This window comes from Triticum urartu, chromosome 7A, assembly GCF_056163025.1.
Source record: "Triticum urartu cultivar PI428250 chromosome 7A, HENAU_Tu73, whole genome shotgun sequence".
NCBI classification, from domain to species: Eukaryota; Viridiplantae; Streptophyta; class Magnoliopsida; order Poales; family Poaceae; genus Triticum; species Triticum urartu.
The window spans coordinates 735,216,390-735,243,086 of record NC_141879.1 but is presented as its reverse complement, the minus strand read 5'-3'; the positions used below and the strand labels follow the sequence as shown (position 1 = coordinate 735,243,086).

At 45.1% G+C, this 26,697-nt stretch overlaps 5 protein-coding genes and 1 pseudogene across 6 annotated transcripts; 3 read left to right on the top strand and 3 right to left on the bottom strand.

Annotated features, from left to right (window-relative positions):
- Window positions 1-871: 871 nt before the first annotated feature.
- LOC125520653 (putative serine/threonine-protein kinase PIX13) lies at window positions 872-4,845 on the top strand. Its single transcript, XM_048685615.2, has 6 exons — window positions 872-1,279; window positions 2,148-2,500; window positions 3,163-3,298; window positions 3,729-3,871; window positions 3,963-4,086; window positions 4,182-4,845. The coding sequence occupies exons 1-6, from the start codon at window positions 1,201-1,203 to the stop codon at window positions 4,595-4,597; spliced, it is 1,251 nt and encodes a 416-aa protein (XP_048541572.1). The 5' UTR covers window positions 872-1,200; the 3' UTR covers window positions 4,598-4,845.
- A 3,637-nt stretch (window positions 4,846-8,482) lies between these two features.
- On the top strand, window positions 8,483-11,693 carry LOC125521197 (putative galacturonosyltransferase 3). The gene is made up of 8 exons (XM_048686257.2): window positions 8,483-8,657; window positions 8,838-8,908; window positions 8,999-9,047; window positions 9,143-9,289; window positions 9,368-9,478; window positions 9,734-10,068; window positions 10,174-11,146; window positions 11,291-11,693. Exons 1-8 carry the CDS (start codon window positions 8,553-8,555, stop codon window positions 11,567-11,569), a joined length of 2,070 nt encoding a protein of 689 aa, XP_048542214.1. The 5' UTR covers window positions 8,483-8,552; the 3' UTR covers window positions 11,570-11,693.
- Window positions 11,694-13,427: 1,734 nt separating this feature from the next.
- On the bottom strand, window positions 13,428-16,975 carry LOC125521195 (uncharacterized). 2 transcript variants are annotated; one of them, XM_048686253.2, is made up of 2 exons: window positions 14,176-16,975; window positions 13,428-14,011 (listed from the first exon to the last, which is right to left on the bottom strand). In XM_048686253.2, the coding sequence occupies exons 1-2, from the start codon at window positions 16,973-16,975 to the stop codon at window positions 13,593-13,595; spliced, it is 3,219 nt and encodes a 1,072-aa protein (XP_048542210.2). In that variant the 3' UTR covers window positions 13,428-13,592. The 2 variants fall into 2 exon arrangements, with proteins under 2 accessions (XP_048542210.2, XP_048542211.2); XM_048686254.2 differs by having other exon boundaries at window positions 13,800-14,011; window positions 14,128-16,471.
- Window positions 16,976-18,002: 1,027 nt separating this feature from the next.
- On the bottom strand, window positions 18,003-21,265 carry LOC125521196 (uncharacterized). Its single transcript, XM_048686255.2, has 2 exons — window positions 18,520-21,265; window positions 18,003-18,373 (listed from the first exon to the last, which is right to left on the bottom strand). The coding sequence occupies exons 1-2, from the start codon at window positions 21,251-21,253 to the stop codon at window positions 18,003-18,005; spliced, it is 3,105 nt and encodes a 1,034-aa protein (XP_048542212.2). The 5' UTR covers window positions 21,254-21,265.
- A 2,831-nt stretch (window positions 21,266-24,096) lies between these two features.
- LOC147962457 (small nucleolar RNA U3) lies at window positions 24,097-24,231 on the top strand (annotated as a pseudogene).
- Window positions 24,232-24,429: 198 nt separating this feature from the next.
- On the bottom strand, window positions 24,430-26,210 carry LOC147962456 (catalase isozyme 1-like; the record flags this gene model as incomplete). Its single annotated transcript, XM_087534198.1, has 5 exons — window positions 24,430-24,727; window positions 24,843-24,936; window positions 25,037-25,102; window positions 25,291-25,382; window positions 25,518-26,210. Coding segments are annotated over 5 exons (1,005 nt in total), but the record flags the coding sequence as incomplete, so codon positions are not given.
- Window positions 26,211-26,697: the final 487 nt, after the last annotated feature.

The following is a 26,697-nucleotide window of genomic DNA, read 5'->3' as shown; positions in this document are numbered from 1 at the left end:
ACACAAATGATTAACTCGACTTTTTCATAGCAGTACATTCTAGGGTCGATAAACACCCTCATGCTACACTAATGCACATGTAGATGCGACGACACCACCCCCTGATCTCATTGTCGCAGTCGTCGAGGGCCACCGCCGTGCCACAATGACCAGTGGAGTCCGTCGCCTCCTCCATGACGACTATCCTTCACAGGATCCAGCCCGCTGCCACTACGACGAACGGAGGCCGTGGCCCCCCGCTGGTGCGGCGACGTCGCTTCCCTTCCCCGGTTCCCATCCCTTAGAGGATAGAATATCACGTGAAAACAAAACATTTAGTGGAAAAGATGTTTCGAAGTTTCGAAAAAATCTAAAAAAAGAAGAGAGATGTTAAGAGGGTGATGTTGTGTCGCCATGCGAAATTTCAAGCTCAAAGGCGTTAGAAGATGCTAGGTATAAAAAAACAACAAAATCAACGTTGAACAGTGCCAAACACAGTAATTTCGCATGACAACAGGACAAAAAAAACCCTCAACATCCCATATTTTCCCTCTTAGAATTGTTTCCAAAACTTTCAAACGTGGTTTCCAAACCGTACGGCGTTGGTCGATCGATGAGGACCAGGCGCTGCCTTGCTCGCCGGAAACCACGACGGGGTCCTTGTCGCCGGTCGGCGGTCGCGAGCCCGAGTTACACACGACGAAAAACCGCCACGGTTATAATACGGGGGCAGCCAACCGGCCGTTGACCCCGTTGACCCAGGCAGGAGACGACACGCACCCCTCTCTCCCGGGGCCCCACGCGCCAGCGGCGGGGGCGGGCGTGCCCCACTCGTCGTCGCGGGCGCGGAGAAATTCGGCGGGGCAGAGGTATATATTTTTCTCCTCTGAAAGTGAGGGGAGAGGGGAAGAAATCAAGAAACTGAGTGGAGCAACTCCCTCCCTCGCTCGCTCGGCGGTGGTTCTTCCTCCTCCTCCTCGTCGTGGTCGTCCCAGCACAACTTCCTCCCACCTTCCTCGCCGCTTCGCTCCCCCTTCCCTTCTCCTTCCTGGCTTCTTGGCTTCTTCTTCTTGGCTTCTTCTTCTTGGCTCCTCCCGTCCGGATTGGAACTTCTTCTTGGCGCGCTCTGCTCAGGGCGGTTGGTTGCTGCGGGGTCGCCGGCAGCTTCCCCGTCGCGCACGGCGGGCCGCCTGGCCCCGACCCTCCCTCCATCCGCGAGCGATGGGGAACTGCGCCAGCGCCATGGACGGCCTCATCCCGTGGGGCTGGGGCGCCAAGGCCGCCGCCGCCAATCCCGCAGGTACCGCTCGGATGCTAATCGATTCATTCGCCCACTCATTTTTATCTTGTTTTATTTATTATTGGCCCCTTCCATGTGAGAAGAATATTTTATCCTAGTCTCTGGGGCTTGCTGAGGCCTCTACAGACTGATTTCTTTCACAAATCCATGTGGTCATTTTTTAATTTTGTTACAGCAATCTCTGTGGCCAATTTTTTAAATTTTGTCACAGCAATCTCTGTGGCCAACTTGATGGCAGCCTTGACTAACTAATATGCAGTTGGAGATTTGTTTTTCCCCCTAATCCCCTCCCAGTTTTTGTTTTGGGACGGCCCTGTGCATTCTTGATGATTTCAACTGTAATATTCCATTCATGTGACTACAGAATATGTATCTCTGTTCATCATTGATTTGGCCATGTAGTACTACTACTAGTACTAGTAGTTATCCTCTCCATGCTGCCACTTCTGTATTGGAACGCACATACTTCACCAATATATGATTATGTGCGTACGGGCCAACTGGGCCAACTTGCATGCCTATACATGTGGCTGCAATGAATCCAACATTCCTGCTCTTGAAATCAATTCTGTTGATCGCTGCGTGCCAACCACCAAGTGCAGAAAATTTTCTGTACAAATTATGTTTTATGTGCCGATTAGTTTCTTTTAGCATGGATTCACTTGTTTCATTTCTTTCGTGAATAAGTAGTAACAATCTTGCCCAAATGATACGATTTAATTCGGCCCCCTCAACTTTTTTACTTCAGTGTCATAGTAACTCACATCATCAAATGCATTGGTAAAGTTTATAAATACAAGAAACATCTCCATCTGGTATCCATAGTTGAAGCAGCGCCTGACATTTGCTAATTATTATGCATGTGCAGGGATGTCTGCGTCGAAGAGGACCACGAGCTCCTCCACCACCGCCACAACAGGGAAGCTGTCGACGGTCAGCACCAGCACATTCATGGCGTCGACGGTCAGCGGCGCCAGCACCGACGACTGCTACGAGGAGGGGGGGCACATCCTCGAGTCCCCGAACCTCAGGATCTTCACCTTCGCCGAGCTCAGGGGCGCCTGCAAGAACTTCAAGCCCGAGACCGTGCTCGGCGAGGGCGGCTTCGGGAAGGTCTACAAGGGGTGGATCGACGTGAACCCGGCCAAGGGAAGCACCCCCATGGTCGTCGCCGTCAAGAAGCTCAACCCTGAGAGTGTGCAGGGGATGGAGCAATGGCAGGTGAGTATGATCCTGATGAATTGGTTACCTTTATATTTGTTTTCTACTTCGACGAATTTCAGTGACACGATTTTTTTTTAAAAAAATGGTGCTTTCAGTTCTTAGGCAGATTTCAGTTTCCCTACAATTGTTAAAAGTTAGTGATAGTGTTGCCTTGTAGTTTTGCTCAAGTTGCAATTGCCACATTTGCATGCTTTTGGCCAAGTGGAGAATGCTAAACCTTTGCATTATTTGCCACGGCCACAGTACTCTGGTTGCTTGTTTTTTGTGTATACTCCAATACTATTGTCTCACTAGTCATTGAAAATTATTATATTTATGGCCTTTTTGGCAAGTACTGTTACTAATTATTGGCAAAATATGATTTCCATGTTTCATTTTTTTATTGCTATAAGTAGTACCACTCTCTTAGATTATCCCTGTGTGTTTTTGTGCATATTCCAGTACTCTGCTCTCACTAGTTATTGGTCACTTCATATTTATGCTATTCTTGACAAGTACTGGTACTGCTTATTGGCAGACACTAGGAATTTGTATTGTGGCTGTTGCTTTCATTTTATTTAGTTATCTATTTATTGCTAATTCTGGAAGCAGTACCAGATTTCTAAGATGTTCATTATGCATTTCTCTGAAAAAGGAATTACTATATCCTTTTGATGCAGTCTGAAGTGAATTTCCTTGGGAGAATTTCGCACCCCAACCTCGTCAAACTGTTGGGCTACTGCATGGAGGACAACGAGCTACTACTCGTGTACGAGTTCATGGCGAAGGGGAGCTTGGAGAACCACCTCTTCAGAAGTGAGTCTTCTTTCGGCCGCAGACGGCCTTTTTCAAACGATAAATATCTGAAACAGTTCTCCTTTTGTCAATCTGTTTTTCCTCTTTATGCCAACTTAGTCCGCAAAGTAGCACGCCTTGCAGATGCTGGTGAAACTGCAACATCGTTTTCATCGCATACTATATATCGAGCACCATAGTCCATAGTGCTATACAACTAACGACTAGCACTTTTCAAGGGCACGAGCATCCACTAAATTGTCTGAACCCAGCCAAATTCTTGCTGCTGCTACCTTCCATCATTCTTGCCAGGTCAATTTGCAATAGAGGGTCAAAAGTAGGACTTGGATTTTTTTTTTCCTGTTCTACTTTTTGCTTAGCTGTCAAAGATTATTTGTGATCAAATTTACCATCTAGCTCAGTTGTGATACTAATTCATTGATGTTATCAGGAGGGGCCATCTATGAGCCACTGCCTTGGAGCCTCAGGCTGAAGATTCTCATCGGTGCAGCCCGTGGCCTCGCCTTCCTTCATTCTTCCGAAAGGCAGATTATCTACCGGGACTTCAAGGCGTCCAATATCCTACTAGATTCAGTATGCACTATTGATGAATATCCTATATATTAGCGACAAACTTTAGTCCCTGAATAATACCCTGATCACCCTGCAACCATGTCATGTTCAGCACTTCAACCCGAAGCTCTCGGATTTTGGATTGGCCAAGCATGGCCCAGATGACGGGGAGTCTCATGTGACGACACGAGTCATGGGCACGTACGGGTATGCCGCTCCGGAGTACGTTTCTACCGGTATGTTCGTCAGTTAACAGTCACATTACAAATTAACACTGTGCATCATCCGTTCATAGCACTGGTTACTTAACACTGAACACCTTTCATGCTAGGCCACCTATATGTGAAGAGTGACGTGTATGGCTTCGGCGTCGTGCTGCTCGAGATGCTCTGTGGCCTGAGGGCGCTGGACCCGAGCCGCCCCAGCGAGAAGCTCAACCTGGTGAACTGGGCGAAGCCACTCCTGTCAGACCGGAGGAGGCTGACCCAGCTGATGGACAGCCGGCTCGAGGGGCAGTACCATGCCAGAGGGGCCTTCCGCGCCGCTCAGCTCACTCTCAAGTGCCTGGCCGGCGAGCCCAAGAGCCGGCCGTCCATGAAGGAGGTCGTGGAGGCGCTCGAGCAGATCGAGGCGATGAAGAGCAAGTCCAAGTCGAGGGAGGCCAGGCGAGACAGCCCGTCGATGCCGCGTGGCCGGGGGAACTCGCCGAGGAGCGACGGCGCTAGGACCAACTCTAGGGGCAGATGATCATGATCAGGAGTGTCTATAGGATATGTAACCATTTAACTGATATCCATTTGGAGAATGTAAAGGTAGACCACCACCACCACCACACCATTGTTTTCCGTTGTCATGACGAAGTTTGCGCCGATCATGACGGTCATTGTAATAGTGTAGCGATATACACGGAGATATTTAGCTGTTGCCATACTTGTACGCATGAATTCAATGATTTTTTTCCACTGAAATGCCATGGGTTGGTTGCATTTGCATCAGGTTGCACCAAGAACAGCATTCAGTCATTATCAGTTATATAATGCCCCCCTTTTCTGGGTCTTGCCAATAACATGCTTCTGTACAAGTGCTGAAATTCCATACATCTTCTGCTCTGAAGAACGCAAACATTTGACTCATTACCAGAAATATTTCACCAAAAAAATTTCTGGTTGGATATTTTAGTTTGGTTGCTGAAAATCATGAGACAGAAAAAGTGATGGTAGACTTTCAAGCATGGTTCTGTTCAAGTGTTGAAGTTCTGTACATTTTCCTGCTGTGAAGAAAGCAAACCTTTGAATCATTACCTGAAAGATCTTAACAATCTATGTTAAAAAAAGATCTTAAGAATCTTGCTTTCACCTTTTTTATTGAAAAGGGGCGTTTTAACATTTTCCGGCAGGATATTTCTGATGCGGTCAAGATTTTGTTTTGTTGCTGAAAAAACATTTCCTCAAATCCTACCTATCAATGCAATGGTACGCAAGCCTTTTGCGTATTCGCGAAAAAAGAGACAGAAAGTGATGGTGGACTTTTACTTTCTGCTAACTACTGCAGATTACTCCTGGATGAAGCTGGTTAAAGTGCTAGACTGAACCAAAGTTCTTCAGAACAATTTAGGCACCCTTTCACTTTCCCTTTTCTTTGTTTGCTCCTAGTGGGAAGCTCACTAACAAAGCCCCAATCTTATTATCAAATAAGGAGCTTTCTTCAGTGGATACAAATGATTTGAGGACGCTTAGAGGATCAGATCATGCTTTGATGCCTTCCTTGCAGTAAAATAAAACTGAGGATATGATGCTGCACTAGGAGAATGGCTGGTCAAAAAAGTTGGAGCTTTGTTGGAAGTTGGAACTATACCTACCTGTTTGTGTTATCACTGCAAAAAATATTTGTCTATCCTCTACATGGCTAATATTCTACCTTCTAATAAAACAAAGATTGTGCCGTCGAAGTAGAGACCGATGTTTATATTGTTTTTTTGTGGGGTCCGATGTTTATATTCTTTTCAATAAATTTGCAGGAAGACACTCCTTCAATTAGGACATAGTTAAATCTACACATGAACTTGTTTTTGGTAAAAACAAGCTTACGTTCCCGTCATTTATATGTGAAGTGCGTCCAAAATGGCATTCTACGTACCCTCTCCGTCCGAAAATAGGTGTCTCAAGTTTAGTACAACTATATTTCCTTTATTTAAGGCAAAAATATGTTACAACCCCCCAATAGATTAACCCAAGGACGTTGAAGTCATGCATGCTCCTTTCCTTGCACACACTCAACATGACATACACATTGGTTGTGGTCCAAGGATGCATTTAGACTCGCATTCCACCAATCATCGACCGATGGGAACGAGGGTTGATGGGAAACTCCACGCCAAACCACTAGTTGACAACCATACCACACTTTGTACGGTGAAAGAGCAATCTTTATGAAGGCAAGAAACCCTCTTTTGGACCGGAAAGACAAAATTGACATGTGGAGTTGTGAGGCCATGATCGCAATCACGAAGCACGAGCACGACAAGAGGTTGCGCTTGGGGCGTGCCCTCCCAACCCCTGTCGGCCAAAAAGGCCTATCTTGGTTTCGCCCTCGATCTTTTCATGAAAGGGCGTATCTAGACAAATTTAAGACAAGAATTTTGGGACGGAGGGAGTACTACGCAGTTGTGATTTTACTCGCGGTATTCTTCTCCACCCGTAATAATTCTCAAATTCAAGAACAACTAACACATCACAAGACTCGCGCAAATATGAGTGGAAGAAAGGAAAGAACTAGACCAATGTACCTTATCCAATGTTGAGGATGGATCAAAGATCACTCAATAATGTATCAAGGAAATAGCACAATTGGTACCGGATCTTGTCAATTCTCACACCTACACAAATAAGGCTTATGGTGGAGCTCGGTGAGGATAGTGGCACAAAAATTTGATGCAAAATGTTAGCAAGAGTCAATAATGTTAGAAAAGATTCACAAATTCGCAAGTGAAACAAGTAGACCAATTGCAATATGTGGCACACGGAAACACACACAGATAGATAAATGGGGTCGTGCAACCAAGGAATGAGCACAAAATGTGGAATCCACGGGAAACGCTTGTGTTGCACAACTCAAGAGAGACGCTAGCACGATTGCTCAATAGGCGGATACGACACTTGTGCACAACCTATAAGATGCAAAATGTATGAGCTTTCTATCCCAAGTATGCTATATGTATGATGTTCCCGTTGTTCTTCTCAAGATGATCCAAGATGATCGGATATGACAATCTTATGTGCAACGTGATATTATGCTATGGCACTTGCTTACAAGCTCTTTGCTCTTTCTCTTCTTTTGCTTAAAAGCTTATTCTTTTCTTTTTTTGTATATGGCCACTTTGCGAAATGCACAAACCAAGATAGCGATTGTGTATATGCGGGAACAAACTTGAGGCACAAGGGATGATATGATATGGTATGTATGCAATGGGAGGTGTAGATCACTAATATGCACAAGTAACGTTGCCGGCAATACTCAAATGGCTAGTCTCGATAGGCAAATGACGCAAAATGGGCTAGGGGTTATCAATGCAATTGCAAGGGTGATTGTACAATGGTGTCGTCGAGGTTACCGTCCTTGAAGATGGTGAGTGGCGGTGTTCTTGATGTAGATACCAAGATGATGGAGACTCGTCCCTAAGTAGCCGAAACACCTTAGGAAACGGAAAAACCGCGAACTCAAAATCTCAAGGACAAAAGTCAAATGGTGGTAGTGGAGATGGCAATGTGGAAGTGGTGGTGATGGATGATGAAGAAGCAACCGTCCCTAAGTAGCCGAAACACCTTAGGAGACTCAAGTCACCACTCAAACAACCACAAATGCTAAATGGAGCAAAATGGGTTAGGTTGCAGAAGGCTATGGTGGATTTTGCGGATGATATGATGGAAGGCCTAGTTAAAGAAGCCAAAATGTCAAAACTTTGATGGAGTCAAATGGTGATGGAACCTATCTAGGTGGATGGGGGATGTCAATAGCTACTCAACGAGCTAAAGAACGCGAAAATCGGACTCCGGATGTGGAAGTTATGGGCGAAATGGTGAAGTACTCACGGCTGTCCTGGGGGTCGTGCGCACGGGGGTAGGAGCCCGTGGGCACGGGGTCCCGTGCGCACGGTACAGGTCCCGTGGGCACGGGGTGTCCAGAGACTTTTCGAGGGGCCCGTGCGCACGGGGTCTGGGGTCCGTGGGCACGGGTGGGCAGAAATTTCGCGATTTCGTGGCGGAAAATGGAGATTTCTTGGGCAAAATTAGGGAGATTTTGGGAATGGATGGTGGGGAAAAGATGGAGGAAAGCTAGATCCACTTGAAACCAAGCAAATCCATGGATCAAATCCAACAAAACATCATCAAAACCGACAAATCACAAAAAAATTTGGAACTATCTTTGATGAGGAATTTTCGAATTTAGGACGAAATTAACAAAATTAGGCTAGAAAACAAAAAGGGGAGCTTCAATTTCGTGAGAAACCATGGCTCATGATATCAAATGGACGCCGCCACTGCCTTGGGTGTACCACCACATGTGGCCGTAACAGTTTCCCCTCCATTCCCGTTGCGATCCGAACGGAAAAACGGCGGCCCTGCTCCCGCTAGCGCCACCCGGCGATTCGTCCCCCGAAAAATCGACACCGGCCCCACCCCCATCACCCCACCTCCACTCCTCCATGGCGTTCCCCTCCCTGCCCCCCAACCCCTCGTCGGCGGCGGCGTGGCGGCGGCGCTCCGGCCTCGTCGCGCTCCTCCTGCTCCTCCTCTTCCTCTCCTTCCAGGTACCCCTCCCCTCCCGTCCGCACCGCTCACCAGCCCGCACGCACGCGCACTCTTATCCCCTGCCCTCGCCGGCCGCAATGGCGGAATGCGGCGGCGCAGCACGAGCCCGCGGAAAAAAAGGGGTTCTTTCCCTCCTTCCTTCCTCGCTCCTGACGATTCCTCCCGCTCCGGCCCCGCAGGTCGTCGTCCACGTCCCCTCCGTCAGATCGGCGGTGTCGCGGCGGCTCTTCTCCGACCACCGCCACCGAGCGTAAGTACCGCCGTTGCCGCCAGACTCTCCGTTCCGACGCCCGCGCCGTGCTTGAAATTCTCTCATTCTGACGCCACCTTCATTTTCCAGCGCACGGGAGGCCAGTCCCCGGAGCTGCCCCGGGTGCGGCGATTTGCAGGTTATACTGTACCTGACTTCTCAGCCCAGGAATTTTGGAACCGTGTGTGTGATTGTGCAATGTGAAACAATGTGGGGTTATGTTTGCTTGGGCAGGATGTGGAGGATTTCAACAAGACCATCGCGTACACGGACCAGGATGGCCGGATCAAGCTGTTCAAGGTCACCGCCAGGGAGTTCGCGTCGTCCTCTATCTGGGAGAACCCTCTGCTGCCCAGAGATAGCTATCCGGCTGCTGAAATTGTATGCCATGAACAAAAATATTTGGCTCACTGTTTTAGTTTCTAATTCTCACCGGTGGTTCTTCTTCTGTTATGGTAGCAAGAGACTGTAGAGGAGCAGCAACTGGCCGCTGGATCAGAAGCCAACATTGTTTCAACTGCAGCGGTTTCGGCAACCCAAAGACCCGATCCAATAAAGCTAAAGCGAGAGGTCAAATATTATTTGTCTTGCATAGTTGTTTTGTAAGATGGTGGATATTCGTTCATCTTTACTTCCTCCGTTCCAAATTACTCGTCGCAGAAATGGATGTATCTAGAACTAAAATACATCTAGATACATCCATACCTGCGACAAGTAATTCGGAACGGAGGGAGTACATCGCAAGTGTTTCTGGTTCACTCCCTAAATTGTCAAGCTCATATTCATTGTTGCCGCCTTGTTGTAAACATCACACGGTTCCTGCAGGTATTTCGACGTAGAAGAAAGGAGCAGCGGATTCAAGAGTTGCTTCAGATGGACAAGGAGGCCGAGCTCCAGCTGCGAAATGCGGCCACAAACAGCTCGAGGAACTTTGATAATAAAGTGAAAGTCAGTTACAATATCTGGAGGCAGGAGTTTCACCACACAAATACAGACTCCACGGTGAAGCTCATGATAGATCAGATAATAATGGCAAAGGTGTACGCCACCATTGCACGTTCCCAGAATGAGCCCGACTTGTATGCATCACTCATGAAGTGCATAAAAGAAAGCAAAGCAGCTATTGGAGATGCACATATGGACAGTGAACTGGATTCAAGGTACTTCATTTTACACCTCTGAATTTTTTCAGTCTTTTCTTCAGTTTCTTGTTCGCATTGGCATGGAACGATGTGTTATATTTATCACCCTCTCTTGTTCTGCAGCGCTTTAGAGAGAGCAAAAGCAATGGGGCATGTGTTGTCTTCAGCTAGAGATGTTCTGTACAACTCTGATGAAGTATCCAGAAGATTGCGTGTTATGCTGCAGTCAGCGGAACTTAATATCGACACTGCGAAAAAGCAAAACACATTCCTGGTTCAGCATGCTGCAAAGACGGTTCCCATGCCCTTGCACTGCCTACATATGCAGTTGATAACCGATTATCATCTCCGTGATGGTGTGATCAAGGAGTATTTTCAAGCTGCTGCTTTGAAGGACGAAGAAGATAAAGCAAAGCTCGATGATCGGTCACTCTATCACTATGCTATATTTTCTGATAATGTCCTTGCAGCCTCAGTAGTTGTCAGATCAACCGTGACAAATGCCAAGGAGCCAAATAAGCATGTGTTCCACATCGTCACTGACAAGCTTAATTTTGCAGCTATGAAGATGTGGTTCATCAGTCATTCTCCCCGCCCTGCTACTGTCCACGTGGAGAACATTGACAATTTCAAGTGGCTCAATTCGTCTTATTGTTTGGTTATGCGGCAACTTGAGTCAGCTCGTCTCAAGGAATTCTACTTTAAAGCACATGACCCGTCATCACTCTCTGATGGGACTGAAAATCTGAAGTACAGGAACCCAAAATATTTGTCTATGCTCAACCATCTGAGGTTCTACATGCCAGAGATACATCCCAAGCTTGACAAGATACTGTTTCTCGATGATGATGTTGTTGTGCAGAAGGACTTGACACCCCTCTGGGATGTTGATCTTAAAGGGATGGTAAATGGTGCTGTTGAAACCTGCAAAGAAAGTTTCCATCGCTTCGACACTTATCTCAACTTCTCACATCCTAAGATCTCTGAGAACTTTGATCCACGTGCTTGTGGTTGGGCTTTTGGAATGAACATGTTTGACCTGAAGGAGTGGAAGAAGCGAAACATCACTGGAATATACCATTATTGGCAAAATTTGGTAAGTAATGGAGCAAAAAAATATTGTTATATTGTTGAACTACATTTATCCTACCGTGTATGTTATGTCTACGGTGTATCTTACAACAATCGCTTGTCAGTAGCTTTTATTGGTTTCACTTACTAAGAGAAGCTCTTTTGGCAGAATGAGGATCGCAAGTTGTGGAAGCTGGGCACATTACCTCCAGGACTAATTACATTCTACAATTTGACACACCCATTGGATCACACTTGGCATGTCTTGGGCCTTGGCTATGATCCTGCTGTTGACATTGCTGAAATCGAGAATGCAGCGGTAGTTCACTATAATGGGAATTACAAGCCCTGGCTGGACCTTGCCGTTTCCAAGTACAAGGCCTACTGGTCCAAGTATGTCGATGTTGACAGCTCACACATTCGGCATTGCTACGCAAGCAAACAATGACATATGTATCATTCTGTTTTGGTACTTTTGTGCCACGAGTTTTTCACCAGGAGCGAGTTAGGTAGAGCAGTGATATGTCTAACATTGTTCAGCATCATAATCTTGTCATTCTTGTGCTTAATAATCTACTCCCTTCATCCCATAATGTAAGACGTTTTTTAACACTGCACTAGTGTCAAAAGACGTCTTACATTATGGGACGGAGGGAGTAGCTTTTTCTCATGTATCAACTACATGCACAGTGATTTCTAAGTCACAGCATAGTAAATATTCTTCTGCTCATTCAAGGATACAAAAAATAATTGGAAGAACAGTAAATGTTCAACAAGGTAATAAAGAAACCCAACTGTTTATTATCTGGTATATGAATTACAGGCCCAATAAGTACGGAGTAATTATGCGTAAGAATTTGGAAACAAATGGAGTAATTTTTCTATGCCTTCTCTAAGAAGAAAAGAGAAGCTGAGAGTGGAGAATGAACAGGTAGCTGTTTGCGAAGAGCTTGTGCTGGATTTTTTTTAGGGAAAAAGGAAGGTTCAGTGCTCATTCCCTATGAATACTAGAACTGAACCTGAAGTTGTTCCCTTTGAAGTAGCACTGAACCTGAAGTTGCAGCAAGAATCTGAGTCAACGAGGGATAGTGCTTCAACAAAGGTGGCTAGAAATGCAACAAAAGGTAACTCTGGAGAACTGACTCAGTTATGTCTAGTGATGTGCTCATGTAGAACCTTTTTACAGCACCCATTTTAATTGAATTTTCTCTTCACATGTAGCACCTTTTTTCACCTCATCTGGTAGTGATATTTTTTGTTGGTTAATACAGTACCAGCTCATAGTTTGAATCACAATATACTACCGATTCAAGAATAAATTCAGAGAACCCTTGTTAATCGGCATGTGGTACTGGTTTGTTCATATGATTTGACATGAATTAATCACTGATTACTGAGGTAGGTGTCTCTGATAGCATGCATCTCTGCAGCAGCGTCACTTGTAGACATTCCTTTTCTAGGCAGTTGTTTGAGCATAGGACACCAAGCTGGATGATGGCAGCCAAACATTCCTGGTCTCTGGTTATATTTTCTGTATTAGTGCTATTGTTTGCTTCATCATGCAGCCAGATGTTGGAATCTGCTATTTTCATGACATTCGCAGGAAGACTTGCTGCATGTGCAAAGTATTGCAGGGTTTGACCCATCTCCAAATACAAGGCATACTGGTCCAAGTACGTCGATATTGACAGCTCACACATTCGGTATGTTTTGGCATGTTTTTCACCAGGAGGGAGTTAGGTAGAGTAGTTTAGCTTCATAATCTTGTCATTCTTGCGCTTAATAATCTAGCTATTACCATTGTTGAGGAAATCGTTACCTGGTAGCTGCTCGTTTGGCTGGCGAGTAGGGGATTAATAGGCTACGGCAAGTTAATCGGCTGATTTATCAGTTTATCGGCTACTCGCTGACCGTACGAGTAGAGATTAATCGGACGAATCCTTGAACAGGGGCTATTACTTATGTATCAACTGTGTGTACTGTGTACAGTGATGAATGGTTAGTAAATATTCTTATCATTGTTGTTTTTAGTAAATATTTTCTTTTATTTGCTCAAGGGTACACTAGATATTCTATGGAATATGAATTGACAAAAAGTAATTGTTCAAGAAGATAATAAAGAAATTCAAATGTGTATGCTCTGCTATGAGTTATAGGCCCAATTAAGAATGGAGTAATCATGCTTAAGAATGTGAAACCAAATGAGGAATTCTCAATCTCAGAACCATATGCAGCTTAGAAACAAAAGTCACCCCGAGCCGCGACTCTTCTCTTGCAGAGCCTGGTTGATTCAGGAATTGGTTAACTGAAATAAATTGATGGAGGGCATATGTCTGTCTTATTTATACCCTAGACCACACCAATGTTGGCACAAATGATAACACGTATAAGGTGGATAATACAGTACCAGTTGATAGAGTTTACACCACAATATAACTACAGATTTCAATAATCAATTTGGAGAACCCATGCTAATCAGCATATGGTAGTGGTTTCTTCATATAGTTCGACATCACTTCATCACTATTACCGAGGTAGGCATCTCTGATGGCATGCATCTCTGCAGCAGCATCACTTGTTGACAGCCGCTCTCTAGGCAATTGCTTTGAGCATAAGACACCAAGCTTGATAACGGCAGCCAAACATTCCTTAGCTATAGTTACATGTTCTGTATCATTGCAATCATTTGCTTCATCATGCAGCCAGATGTTGGAGTCTGCTATCTCCATGACATTCCCAGGAATACCACCTGACTTTGCGAAGTATTGCAGGGTTAACCCATCTCTGAACATATCATCTGTCGGGCACCGTCCGGTAAACATCTCGATCAAGGTGATCCCGAGGCTGTACACATCACCATAAGTTGATACGGAAATCCCTTCTCCATATTCTGCATTGGATTGAAACAATTTGGAGTTCAAACAGGTATGCACAGAAGGTTTTTTTTTTTTTTTTTTTTTTTTTTGCGGGGAAGTTATGCACAGAAGTTGTTTCATGAACATATACCTAATCTGGTGTTATCATGTGAAGCATAGGGGGAGCATATTCAGTTACCTGGAGCAACATATCCAATGGATCCTCTTATTCTGATGGAGCTAAGGGAATTTGCAGAAGCTTCGCTTCCACCTTCATTAAGAATTCTAGCGATACCAAAATCCCCAATACGAGCCCTCATGTCACCAGTGAGAAGAATGTTGCTTGGCTTGAGATCGCAATGGATGATGGAAGGTTGGCAACCATTGTGTAGATAGTCTAAAGCATCCACAAGGTCAATAGCGATATCTAACCTCTGTGACAAGCTGAGTGTTCCATTTCTGTTTTGACTTTCAATGTCTGGGTGGATCCAGCGGTCTAAGCTGCCATTAGGCATGAGCTCGAAGACTAGTGCTCTGAAGTCTTGGCCTTGGTGGTTGATGCTTGAACAGCACGTGACGATTTTTACAAGGCAACGGTGCTTAACTCTTCTTAGTGCCTCACATTCATCCTGGAAGCTTTTGTAGGATCCGGATTGCTGCAGATTAAACACCTTCACAGCCGCAGCGAAATTTTCTAGAGTACCTTTGTATACAGTACCATATCTTCCCTTCCCGAGCAGATTGGCTTCTGAAAACCCATCCGTTGCTTTGAGTATGTCGTTGTATGAAACCATTGGAAGGTCAATCTTGGTCGTCTGAGGTGACCGTAGTTCTTTCCTCAACCCTGGCTTAAATTTTGTGTACAGAAATCCAGCTAAAGCAAGAGCTGCAAGGAAGACCAGGATACCTCCTGTTGTAGGGACAACTATTCTCAGAGACTTTGGCAAGCCTTTCTTGGAGCTTGGGCATTTTGGCAGTTGAATCTGTGGTATTCCACCACATAACTCATTGTTGCCAACAATTGATAGTCCAGTTAAATTCCTGAAAATCCCTTCTTTTGGTACCTCACCTTGTAAATTGTTGAAGGATATGTCGAGGTGGAACAGTGATGTTGAATAACCTAGGAGTTCAGGTATTGGCCCTGATAGATCATTATGTGCAAGATACAATTCCTCCAAGCTGGTAATATTGCTCAGGTCCCCTGGAATGCTTCCATTCAGTTTGTTGTTCGTCAAATTCAGCACAGTAAGCCCTTTTATGTTCTTCAAACTGGGAGGGATGTTTCCTTGGAATGAATTGCCATCCATTAAGAGGGTTTCCAGGACTACGCAGCCACCAATGGTTGCAGGTATTTTACCAGACAGTTGGTTCCCGGATAGAAGAAGCTGCCCGAGATTTACCAACTTACCAACTTCTGAAGGAAGAGGTCCCTTCAGCAAGTTGTAAGACAAAGCCAAATATATTGAGATCGATGATAGTTGCATAATTTCACTTGGAATTGTGCCATTAAGATGGTTTCTTGATAGATCTAGTTGTGAAAGTTTGGTCAATTTTCCGATGCTTGATGGGATTGGTCCCTCCAAGCTGTTGAAGCTTGCATCAAACTTAGACAGACCGGTGAGGTTTCCAATGGAGGACGGGATAAATCCTGATAAGTTGTTGTAGCCCAGGTGTAGCTCCTTCAATTGTGTAAGCTTCCCTATGCTATCAGGAATTATCCCGGTGAGTAAGTTGTGACCAAGATGAAGCACCTCCAGACCTATGAAATTTCCAATATCTGATGGGATAGTACCAGATATATTGTTGGCCAAAATACTTAGCTCTTGGATGTTTGTGGATAAGTTAGACACTGAGGTTGGCAATTGCCCCGAGAACCTGTTTTGTTCTATAGACATCAGTCGCAGCCTGCTACAGTTTGTCAAAGAAATAAGGAATTGCCATTCTCGCTCATTGTTTGCCTCGAACTTGTTCACATCCAGACAAAACCATCTAAGATACTGCAATCTTCCCAACTCCGAAGGGACAACCCCACTGAATCCGTTATTTGGAGCATCAAAAACCTGGAGTCTGGAGAGATTAGTTAGTGATGGAGGCACAACTCCAGTAAATTGATTGTCCCCCATTGCAAACTGTTGCATGTTTGGAAGGCCTCTCCCCAGATCAGCTGGTAGACGGCCGTGCAGGTTGTTGTCCGCCACATAAAATCTGTGCAGAGATGACTGGTTGTACAGCGAAAGAGGAAACAAACCTGAGAGGTTATTTATGGCCAGCTGAAGGAACTCGAGAGATGGGATGTTCCCAATGCCCTCAGGGATCGATCCCTGGAGATGGTTAGCTGCCAGGGACAAGATGGACACCTGGGAGAGGTTCCCTAGTGATGACGGGATGGTCCCGGTGAGGCTGTTGTTGTATAGGTGTACAAGACGTAGCGATTGCATGTTGCCGATCTCAGAAGGTATGCTTCCTTGCAACCCCTTATTGTCAGCAATTACCATCTTCCTGAGGCTGCTGCAGTGGCTAATGTTGCTTGGAATCGCACCGGTGAGCATGTTCCCTTGCAGGCCAAGGTACCTGAGGCGGTGGAGGGAGCCGATGCTGGGAGGGATCTTACCGTACAAGGGGTTGAGGCTCAAGTTGAGTGTGCGGAGGAACGTGAGGTTGCCGACGGCAGGGGAGATGGTGCCGGCGAGCCCCTGGGAGTTGAGGTCCAGAGCGACCACCCTTGATCGGTGCCTCTGGCTGCACGTGACGCCCTCCCAGGCGCAGTAACTGATGCTCCTGTTCCAGGAGGACAGCACCCTTGAATGGTCTGAAATCCTTTCCTTGAATGCTTCGAGAGCGCTCTCATCTCCGTCATGTGCGCGCGTCACCCCCATGGTGGAGAGCAGGAGAAGCACAAGACATTTGATTCCGACGAGGCGCCGTGGCAGCGGTGTACCCCTCCGCCACATGGTTCTGTGCGTGGTTATTTTCACTCTCTCTTCCTTGGTATGGAACATTGGAGCTACAAGTTCTAGCTTTCTGATACAGAATTTGCACGATGTTGGTGTGCCTTTCGCGAAATTAAAATAGTACTGGTACCAAGTTGTCGATGTTAGTGACCTCGGACTGAATCTGACCACTTATGCAGCTGTGTTGAAACTGACGTGCTGTCCCTGATTAATTGCTCCTCAGCTGCACCTGGTCCCAGTGATGTAGTCCAGGAGGTCCCAATGCAATGAATAAAACAATCAAGACTGTCTCTGTCTGATGGGAACCAATTAGCCTGAATTCTTCTATGTTTTTTGTCAAAAAAAAAGAGTATAGATGAGAACGCGTGGCTGGTGTTTAGGGGCCCATAGTTGAACAAGTGCTCGTGTTGGATTTTTTTTGAAGGAAAAGGAAAGTTCGGTGTTTCGTTCCCTTTGAACTAGCCCTGAAGTTGAAGTTGAAGTTGCAGCATGTAGTTTCCCCAGTGAAGTTGATAATTCAACAAAAGAGGCCGGAAGTGCAATAGAATTGACTTTGGAAGACCGAGTCTGCAAAGAGAGTTGGTGTATGTCTTGTGATGTACTGGATACTTTACACACACATTTCTTGAGTTTTGTTCTTCTCACGTAGCACCCCTGTTTCCCCTCTTGAATTAGCCCTGAGGTTGCAGCATGCCAGCATCTAGTTGATACCAACAAAGGATGATACTTCAGCAAAAGTGGCTGGAAGCGCAACACAAGTAACTTGGAAACAAAAGCCAGTGCTGAAATTTGGATTAAACAGTAGGCGAGCCGCGACTTGTTTCTTGCACTTAGCGGCTGGTTGATTCAGAAATTGGTTGACTGGAATAAAACTGATGGAAGGCATATGTTCTTGTGTTCTTTATACCCTAGACCACAGCAATGCTGTCACAAATGATAACGTGTATAAAGTGAATAATACAGTACCAGTTGATAGACTTTACATCACAATATAGTACAGATCTCAATAATATACTTGGAGAACCCATGGTTATCGGCATTTGGTAGTGGTTTCTTCATATGATTTAACATCACTTCACTGACTACTGAGGTAGGCATCTCTGATGGCATGCATCTCTGCAGCAGCATCACTTGTTGACATCCTTTCTCTGGGCAATTGCTTTGAGCATAGGACACAAAGCTGGATGATGGCAGCCAAACATTCCTTGGCTCTGCTTATATTTTCTGTATCAGTGCTATCGTTTGCTTCATCATGCAGCCAGATGTTGGAGTCTGCTATCTCCATGACATTCCCAGATAGACCTGCTGCCTCTGCAAAGTATTGCAGGGTTAACCCATCTCTAAACATATCATCTGTCGGGCACCTTCCAGTAAACATCTCGATCAAGGTGATCCCAAGGCTGTACACATCACCATAAGTAGATACTGGAAGCCCTTCTCCATATTCTACAATGGATTGAAACAATTCGGGGTATAAACAGGTATGCACAGAAGTTATTTCATATACATATATTGTATCTAATTAAGCCTTAAAAAACATATATCTAATTAAATGTGATCATTTCAAGCATAGGGGGAGCATATTCAGTTACCTGGAGCAACATATCCAATGGATCCTCTTATTCCCATGGAGCTAAGGGAACTTGCAGAAGCTTCGCTTGCAGCTTCTTTTAGAATTCTAGCAATGCCAAAATCCCCAACACGAGCCCTCATGTCCTCTGTGAGAAGAATGTTGCTTGGCTTGAGATCGCAATGGATGATGGAAGGTTGGCAACCATTGTGAAGATAGTCTATAGCATCCACGAGGTCAACGGCGATATCTAACCTCTGTGACAGGCTGAGTGTTCCCATTCTGTTTTGGCTTTCAATATCTGGGTGGATCCAGCGGTCTAAGCTGAAATTGGGCATGAGCTCGAAGACTAGCGCTCTGAAGTCTTGGCCTTGGTGGTTGATGCTTGAACAACATGTGATGATCTTTACAAGGCAACGGTGCCTAACTCTTCTTAGTGCCTCACATTCATCCAGGAAGCTCTTGTAGGATCCAGATTGCTGCAGATTAAACACCTTCACAGCGGCAGCAAAATTTTCTAGAGTGCCTTTGTATACAGTACCATATCTTCCCTTCCCAAGCAGATTGGCTTCTGAAAACCCGTCCGTTGCTTTGAGTATGTCGTTGTATGAAACCATTGGAAGGTCAATCTTCTGAGGTGACAGTTGTTCTTTCCTCAATCCTGACTTAAATTTTCTGTACAGAAATCCAGCTAAAGCAAGAGCTACAAGTAAGACTAGGATACCAACTGCTGCAGGGACAGCTATTCTCAGGGACTTTGGCAAGCCTCTCTTGGAGCTTGGACATTTTGGCAGTTGAAGCTGTGGTATTCCACCACATAACTCATTGTTTCCAAAAATTGATAGTCCAGTTAAATTCCTGAAAATCCCTTCTTTTGGTACCTCACCTTGTAAATTGTTGAACGATATGTCGAGGTGGAGCAGAGATGTTGAATAACCAAGGAGTTCAGGGATTGACCCTGACAGATCATTATGTGCAAGATACAGTTCCTGCAAGCTGGTAATATTGCTCAGTTCCCCTGGGATGCTACCGTTCAGTTTGTTGTTCGTCAAATTCAGTACAGTAAGCCCTTTGATGTTCTTCAAAGTGGGAGGGATGTTTCCTTGGAATGAATTGCCATCCATCAAGAGGGTTTCCAGGACCACGCAGCCACCAATGGTTGCAGGTATTTTACCAGACAACTGGTTCCCTGATAGGATAAGCTGTTCGAGATTTACCAAATTGCCAATCTCTGAAGGTAGAGGTCCCTCCAGCAAGTTGTAAGACAAAGCCAAATAAATTGAGATGGATGATAGTTGCATAATTTCCTTTGGAATTGAGCCAGAAAGATGGTTCGTCGATATATCTAGTGCTGAAAGTTTTGTCAAATTTCCAATGCTTGATGGAATCGGTCCCTCCAAGCTGTTGAAGCTTGCACCAAGCCTATAAAGACCAGTGAGGTTTCCGATGGAAGAGGGGATGAATCCTGATAAGTTGGTGGAACTCAGATGTAGCCTCTTCAATTGTATAAGCTTCCCTATGGTCTCAGGAATGGCCCCAGTGAGCAAGTTGCCAGCAAGAATAAGCACCTCAAGACCTATCAAATTTCCAATATCTGATGGAATAGTACCAGATATATTGTTGTTAAAAATATCTAGCTCTTGGATGTTTGTGGACAAGTTAGACAATGAGGTTGGTAATTGCCCCGAGAACCTGTTCTGTTCTATATTTATCTGTTGCAACCTGCTACAGTTTGTCAAAGAAGTAAGGAATTGCCATTCTTGCTCATTGTTTGCCTCAAACTTGTTTCCAACCAGATTAAACCTTCTAAGATACTGCAATTTTCCCAAGTCTGAAGGGACAACCCCACTGAATCCGTTATTTGCAACATCAAAAAGCTGGAGTCTGGAGATATTAGTCAGTGATGGAGGCACAACTCCAGTGAATCGGTTATTCCCAAATCCAAACTGCTGTATGCTAGGAAGGCTTCTTCCCAGATGAGCTGGTAGACGGCCATGCAGGTAGTTGTCCGTCACAAAAAACATGTACAGAGATGACTGGTTGTACAGCGAAAGAGGAAGCAAACCTGAGAGGTTGTTCATGGCCAGCTGAAGGAACCCGAGATGTGCATTGTTCCCAATGCTCTCGGGGATTGATCCCTCGAGATGGTTAGCTGCCAGGGACAAGATGGTCACCTGTGAGAGGTTCCCAAGTGATGAGGGGATGGTCCCAGTGAGGCTGTTGTTGTATAGGTGTACAACACGAAGCGATTGCATGTTGCCGATCTCAGAAGGTATGCTTCCTTGCAACCCCTTGTTGTCAGCAATTATCATCACCCTGAGGTTGGTGCAGCGGCTAATGTTGCTTGGGATTGCACCAAGGTACTTGAGACGTCGGAGGGAGCCGATGCTGGGAGGAATCTTGCCGTGCAAGGGATTGAGGCTCAAGTTGAGCGTGCGGAGGAACGTGAGGTTGCCGATGGCGGGGGAGATAGTGCCGGAGATCCCCTGAGAGTTTAGGTCCAGAGCAACCACCCTCGACCGATGTCTCCGGCTGCACGTGACGCCCTCCCAGACACAGTAGCTGATGCTCCGGTTCCAGGAGGCCAGCACCCCGGAATGGTCTGAAATCCTTTCCTTGAAAGCCGTGAGAGCTCCCTCGTCGTCGTCGTGTGCGTGCATGACCCCCATGGTGGAGAGTAGGAGAAGCACAAGACATCTGATTCCGAAGAGGCGCCGTGGCAGCGGTGTACCCCTCCGCCACATGGTTTGCTGCATCGGGCTGGTTATTTGGGTGGTTCTTTTCTCTCTCTCCTCGGTATGGATCATTGGAGCTACAAGCTCTTTCTTTCTGATACAGAATTTGGATGATGCCGGCGAGCCTTTTGCCGGATTAAATTAGTACCGGTACCATTATTCATGTTAGTGACCTAGGACTGAATTTGACCACTTCTGCACCTGTGCCGAAACTGACTTGCTCTCCCTGATTAAATGCTCCTGAGCTGCACCTGCCCCCCATGATGTAGTCCAGGAGGCCCCAGTGATTTATCAAGGCGCGGTGCAATGAATGAAACAATCGGGTCCATCTGTTTGATGGAAACCAATTAGCATTAGTTCTTCTATGTTTTTATTACTCCCTTCGATCCATATTAATTGACTTTGGGATGCAAAGTGGGTCCCGTTTAAACCCACTTATGGTCTTAACAGTTCAATAATTTGTTTTTTTTCCCGGGGAGAATGAACTATCAAGCTAGATAAAACTAACTAAACGGGACTTGTGAACGCCGTTTATTTGCCATTTACATCCCGCTGTGCAAGCTTCCCTATGCTCTCATGAATTATCCCATTGAGCAAGTTGCGACCAAGAACAAGCACCTCCAGGCCTATCAAGTTTCTGATATCCGATGGGATAGTGCCAGATATATTGTTGGCAAAAATATTTAGCTCTTGTATGTTTCTGGACAAGTTAGACAATGAGGTTGGCAATTGCCCCGAAAAACCTGTTCTGTTCTATTGACATCAGTTGCAACCTGCTACAGTTTGTCAAAGAAGGAATTGCTTGTTTTGCCTGATGGGAACAATCAAAACTGCCTGATGAGAACCAATGATAAGTTTTTCTATTCCTTATGTAGGAAGAAAACAGAAGTTCAGGGTGAAGAAGGAAAGAACAGGTGGCTGTTTTGTGGCGTGTGTTGGATCTTTTTAAGGAAAAGGAAAAGGAAAGAACAGGTGGCTGTTTTTGTGACTGAGCCAACAAAAACAACTTTTGAAGATTAGCAGCACAGGCAGTTCCAGCACAACACTGAGACCAACTTCAGCAAATGAAGAAGGTCAAGGAAAAGGGAAGTTGGGTGATTATTCCCTGAACCTGCAGCAAGAAGCTGAGCCCACAAGGTGGGACACTGGGACAGTGCTTCAACAGAGAGCGCTGGAAATGCAACAAAAGTAGCTTAGCCAACAAAGTGGACTGGAAATTCGACAGAATTAACTTTGAAGAAGTGAGCCAGCAAAGAGAAGAAGCGCATGTTTTTTTTATGTTATATCATATAGCAACTTTTTTTTTACTTCATTATCATGTACGGAACTCAATTTTGTTCTTAGTTATTAGCTGGCAGTGTGCTGGCCACTTTTCCAATGTTTTTTTTTTCTGTTGGATTAATAACCGTGGAGCTTTTCCCCTGGACCAGTTTAATTGTATTTCGGAAAATGCTGCATGGGTATACACTTTTTGATGTAAAAAATAGAGAATACAAGTATACTGGAAAAACAACTTAACAAAGTTTCTCAGGTATTCCCTAAAAACATTTCTCGGATACTTACCAAAAAAGAAAATTCCATCTTCTTTGCGGAAGAAAACGAAATTAATTCGAAATCACAGGGAATAAAAACGAAAAGCCTTTTTTTATGCAAAGAAAAAAAGAGAGAGCAGATTTTTGCAACGAAAAAGGAAAGAAAAGACATACGAAACAGGTACTTCTCATATGGGCTGGCTGAGCTCTGTCTACGTATCTCACTCAGATGGGCCGCGCTGTGTCTATTCTCCAGCCCAACCGCATGGGCCAACGACCCCACGAGCCTGCGACCGAGAGGAGGCGCTGCGCTCAGGGCCGGTCCTGACTTTTTAGAGGCCCGGGGCGAACTTAAAAAGTGGGCCTAATATAGTGAAAAATATATATTACATCGATGCATAGCACAATCGGTGCAAAAAAAAGATACAAAGCACAACATTTTTATGCCTAAAAAACATCCTTTTTTCATTACTAAATAAAATATATCGGATCTAACTTATCTGCTAGCATTTTCTTTCTTCTTTCTCAAAATCATGTTTTTAGCCAACATTTTACAAGAAAGGAGTCGAAGTACCTGAATTTGTCTGATGAAAAATAGAAGAAATCCAGCTATCCAATCCCAAGCATATCAGGTCATCCTAGGGTCCTCGTATCCTCAAATGAACAACCCCGTACAGAAATAGAAGATCAGTCAGGGAATCGCTGGAAAACAAAGAAAAACAGTACAAAAATCAAGCGGAAAAGGACTATGAAATTACAAGAACTTTGTAGGCCTTTGACCCAAGAAAATGTCCTGCTGCAACTTGCAAAGTAACTGAGCTTATGAAGTGTTGTCTCTGCCTGTGGCCGTCCGCTAGATGAGAATAGTTATAGGCAAATCAATAGAGGAGTGAGATGGAGAAACTGAAAGGGTATCAAAGGAATCAAGTATAGCAGCAATATCCATTAATTTGCTAGGCATGCTGCATGCTTCGGGAGTAGGAGCAGAATGGGGAACGAGCATACAGGAATAAGAAACGACGGCGGCTGGTGTTATGAGATGGATCGATTGAAACGAGACTGGGATTGTGCCTTTCACAATTCAAGTAACCTACTAGTTTTTTTAACAGTACGTGCGCTACATGCTTTAAGGCCCGTCTTGTTCGGTTGTGTAGTATATATATGCACAGGGTCGGGGCCCCCAATCGGGCTGGGCCCTAGGGCGTCGCCCTTCTTGCCCCTACCCAGGGCCGGCCCTGCCTGCGCTGCTGCGCGCCCCCCTACATTAGTCCCACCTTGCTAGTTCGCGGGGAGCGGCACCGGTTTATAAGGCGAGGCGCTGCAGCTTGTAGCACGACCTTACTTGAACAGGATCTGTTCTATAGGCTCGTACCGCTGCATCCTTTACCAATAAGGAGGCAAGCACTTCAGTCTGGTTGATGAACTCTGACCTCTGTGCAGGGTGGCCTAGAGGTTGTCTGACGGACTCTAAAAACTTTTTTTTCCTTCCTATTTGAATTTTTTTCCGGCAGAAAAATCTCTTCATCTGAAATTAGGTGCACTTTTGTTTATGAAAAGTACCACATTTCAAATTATGAAACAGCAGTGGCAGGAGAGCCAAACAAAATGGATCATCAAAGCTTCTATCAGACTGAAGATGGAACACATCAAAGATTAACCAACACATTGTCTTTTATTTTCTCTTTTGCACAGACACAGTACGACAGAAGAACCCGGCAACACCGGTTCACAAGACCAACTATCATTGTTCATCGGTATTACATACGATATTCATTTCACTGTTACACATTTTTATTCATGGCTACACCCACAGAGCACATATTCAGTTCATGCTGCACCCTCCTTGGCTCGATCTGACACCAACCGAGGCGGGTGAGCGACTGGTTCTCTCCTTATTGCCCATCTACATGTTCGGCTTCATCTTGAGCCGCGACGCCAGCTTTTGCCCGAGGGACGCGTCACACTGCAAACAGCATTGGTAAAAGCATGGTTGGTTTCAGTGTGTTTCAATAATCCCAGATACATGTAACAGTAGAGCAGTGTGCATGGTCAACTGAAAATAAAGAACAGAAGTGTACCTGTGACCAGTATGACACCCAGATGCCCTGGATTTCATGGGTTACGCGAGCATCAGTGAGCGCATCAACCCACCGCTGGAGGAAACGGTCTTGCCTGCGTGTTCATATAAGAAACACTTCGGTTAGCAACGCTGCTTGATTTCTTCTATGTGCCTAAAGACTTGAAACAAATCAAACTGAGTTTGGGATGGAACCTGGCAGGGTCGAAGGAACGGTATCTCTCGCCAGCCTGCTTGAAATTGTTCTCTTTCTCGATAATACACCGCAGTTCCAAAATTACAAATGTAGCAAACAATTTGTCAAAACACATGGTAGGAGTTTAATTCACAGAGTATTTTAGTCATCATTAGCAAATAGCAATAAATAATAACTGGAAACAGTTTGGCTACATGCAAAGGGACTGGCAGTAGTACGAATAGAATTAGAATTCTAACATTCCAATTTGCATACCTTTTCCCGGCAGCCAAACAGAACACGAGGAGGAATAGGGTACTGTTCAGCATGACGAGTAGAATCAAACCTTGAAGGGAAGTAGTTCACCTGAAAATCAAGCCAAATATATGTAACTGCAGTGAACTTGAAACATAACTTAACTATACATTATTTCTGTCAATCGGAGGAAATACTACATCATGCAAGCAGAAGGGGATGCAAAAGTTTTAAAGAACAATGTACCTCCTCATCCCTGTGCATGAAATTCATTAGGCCATCATGATGGTTGTTGTGGTGAGCACATTTCGGGGCATTCACAGGAAGCATCAAGTAGTTTGGACCGAGACGGTGCCTCTGGGTATCAGCATAGGAGAAAATCCTTGTCTGGAGCAGCTTATCATCAGAGTAGTGGATTCCAGGGACAGTGACTGCTGGGCAGAAAGCAAGCTGTTCGTTTTCTGCGAAGAAATTATCGATGTTCTTGTTCAGGACCATCCGTCCAACTGGTTGCAGTGGGATGATATCCTCTGGCCAGGTCTTGGTGACATCAAGAGGGTCAAAGTCAAATCTATCCTCATGATCAGCATCAATGGTCTGAATGAAGAGCTTCCATTCTGGGTAATTCCCAGCTGCAATAGCATCAGTCAAGTCCTTTGTGGCATGGGTGTGGCAGGTGCCTCCAACAGTAACGGCTTCATCATCTAAGAGGCACTTGACACCACATGTAGGCTTCCAATGGAACTTAACAAGGTGAGCCTTTCCATCCCTGCTGATCAAGGTGTAGGTGTTGACACCAAAACCGTCCATGTGCCTGTAGTTGAGTGGGATGCCAACATCATCAAAGAGGAAGGTGAACATGTGCAGACTCTCCGGGTGGTGCGAGAAGAAGTCAACTATTCTCCAGTTCTCCTGCATGTTGGTCCTACCTACATCCAGTTAGTGCTAAGAGCTAATCTACAGAAGAGTAACGGACCACCAGATAGTCCAGACAGATCACTATCTAGGAGCCTCCAATCGTCTCACATGATCGGATAATCACTATGACTGGATCGCGACAAGCCGTGTGAAAAAGGTATTGCTTCTTATCTTCCCCATTGATTGAGCAACCCTATGGCATGGCAGTGACTGACGAAAATATCAAGCGTCTTATGTTTGCAACAAAAGTTTTGTCAGGCTGGACCATGGAACACGGCATGTTGTGAAGCTACAAGGAGTGCCCACAGCATTCAACCAAGTGCTTACAGAAACCAAACCTAATCCGGTAGGTGAATATATCGAATACTAGTAGATGTAAATGGCATGTGAATTGACAGCAGATCCGAGACAATCGAGCCGAATAGCCCCTGAATCTGTGCACCGTATGCTTGAATTATTTTTATTATCAATAACTCTAAGATTTTTCCTTGGACAAATTTAATTTGCA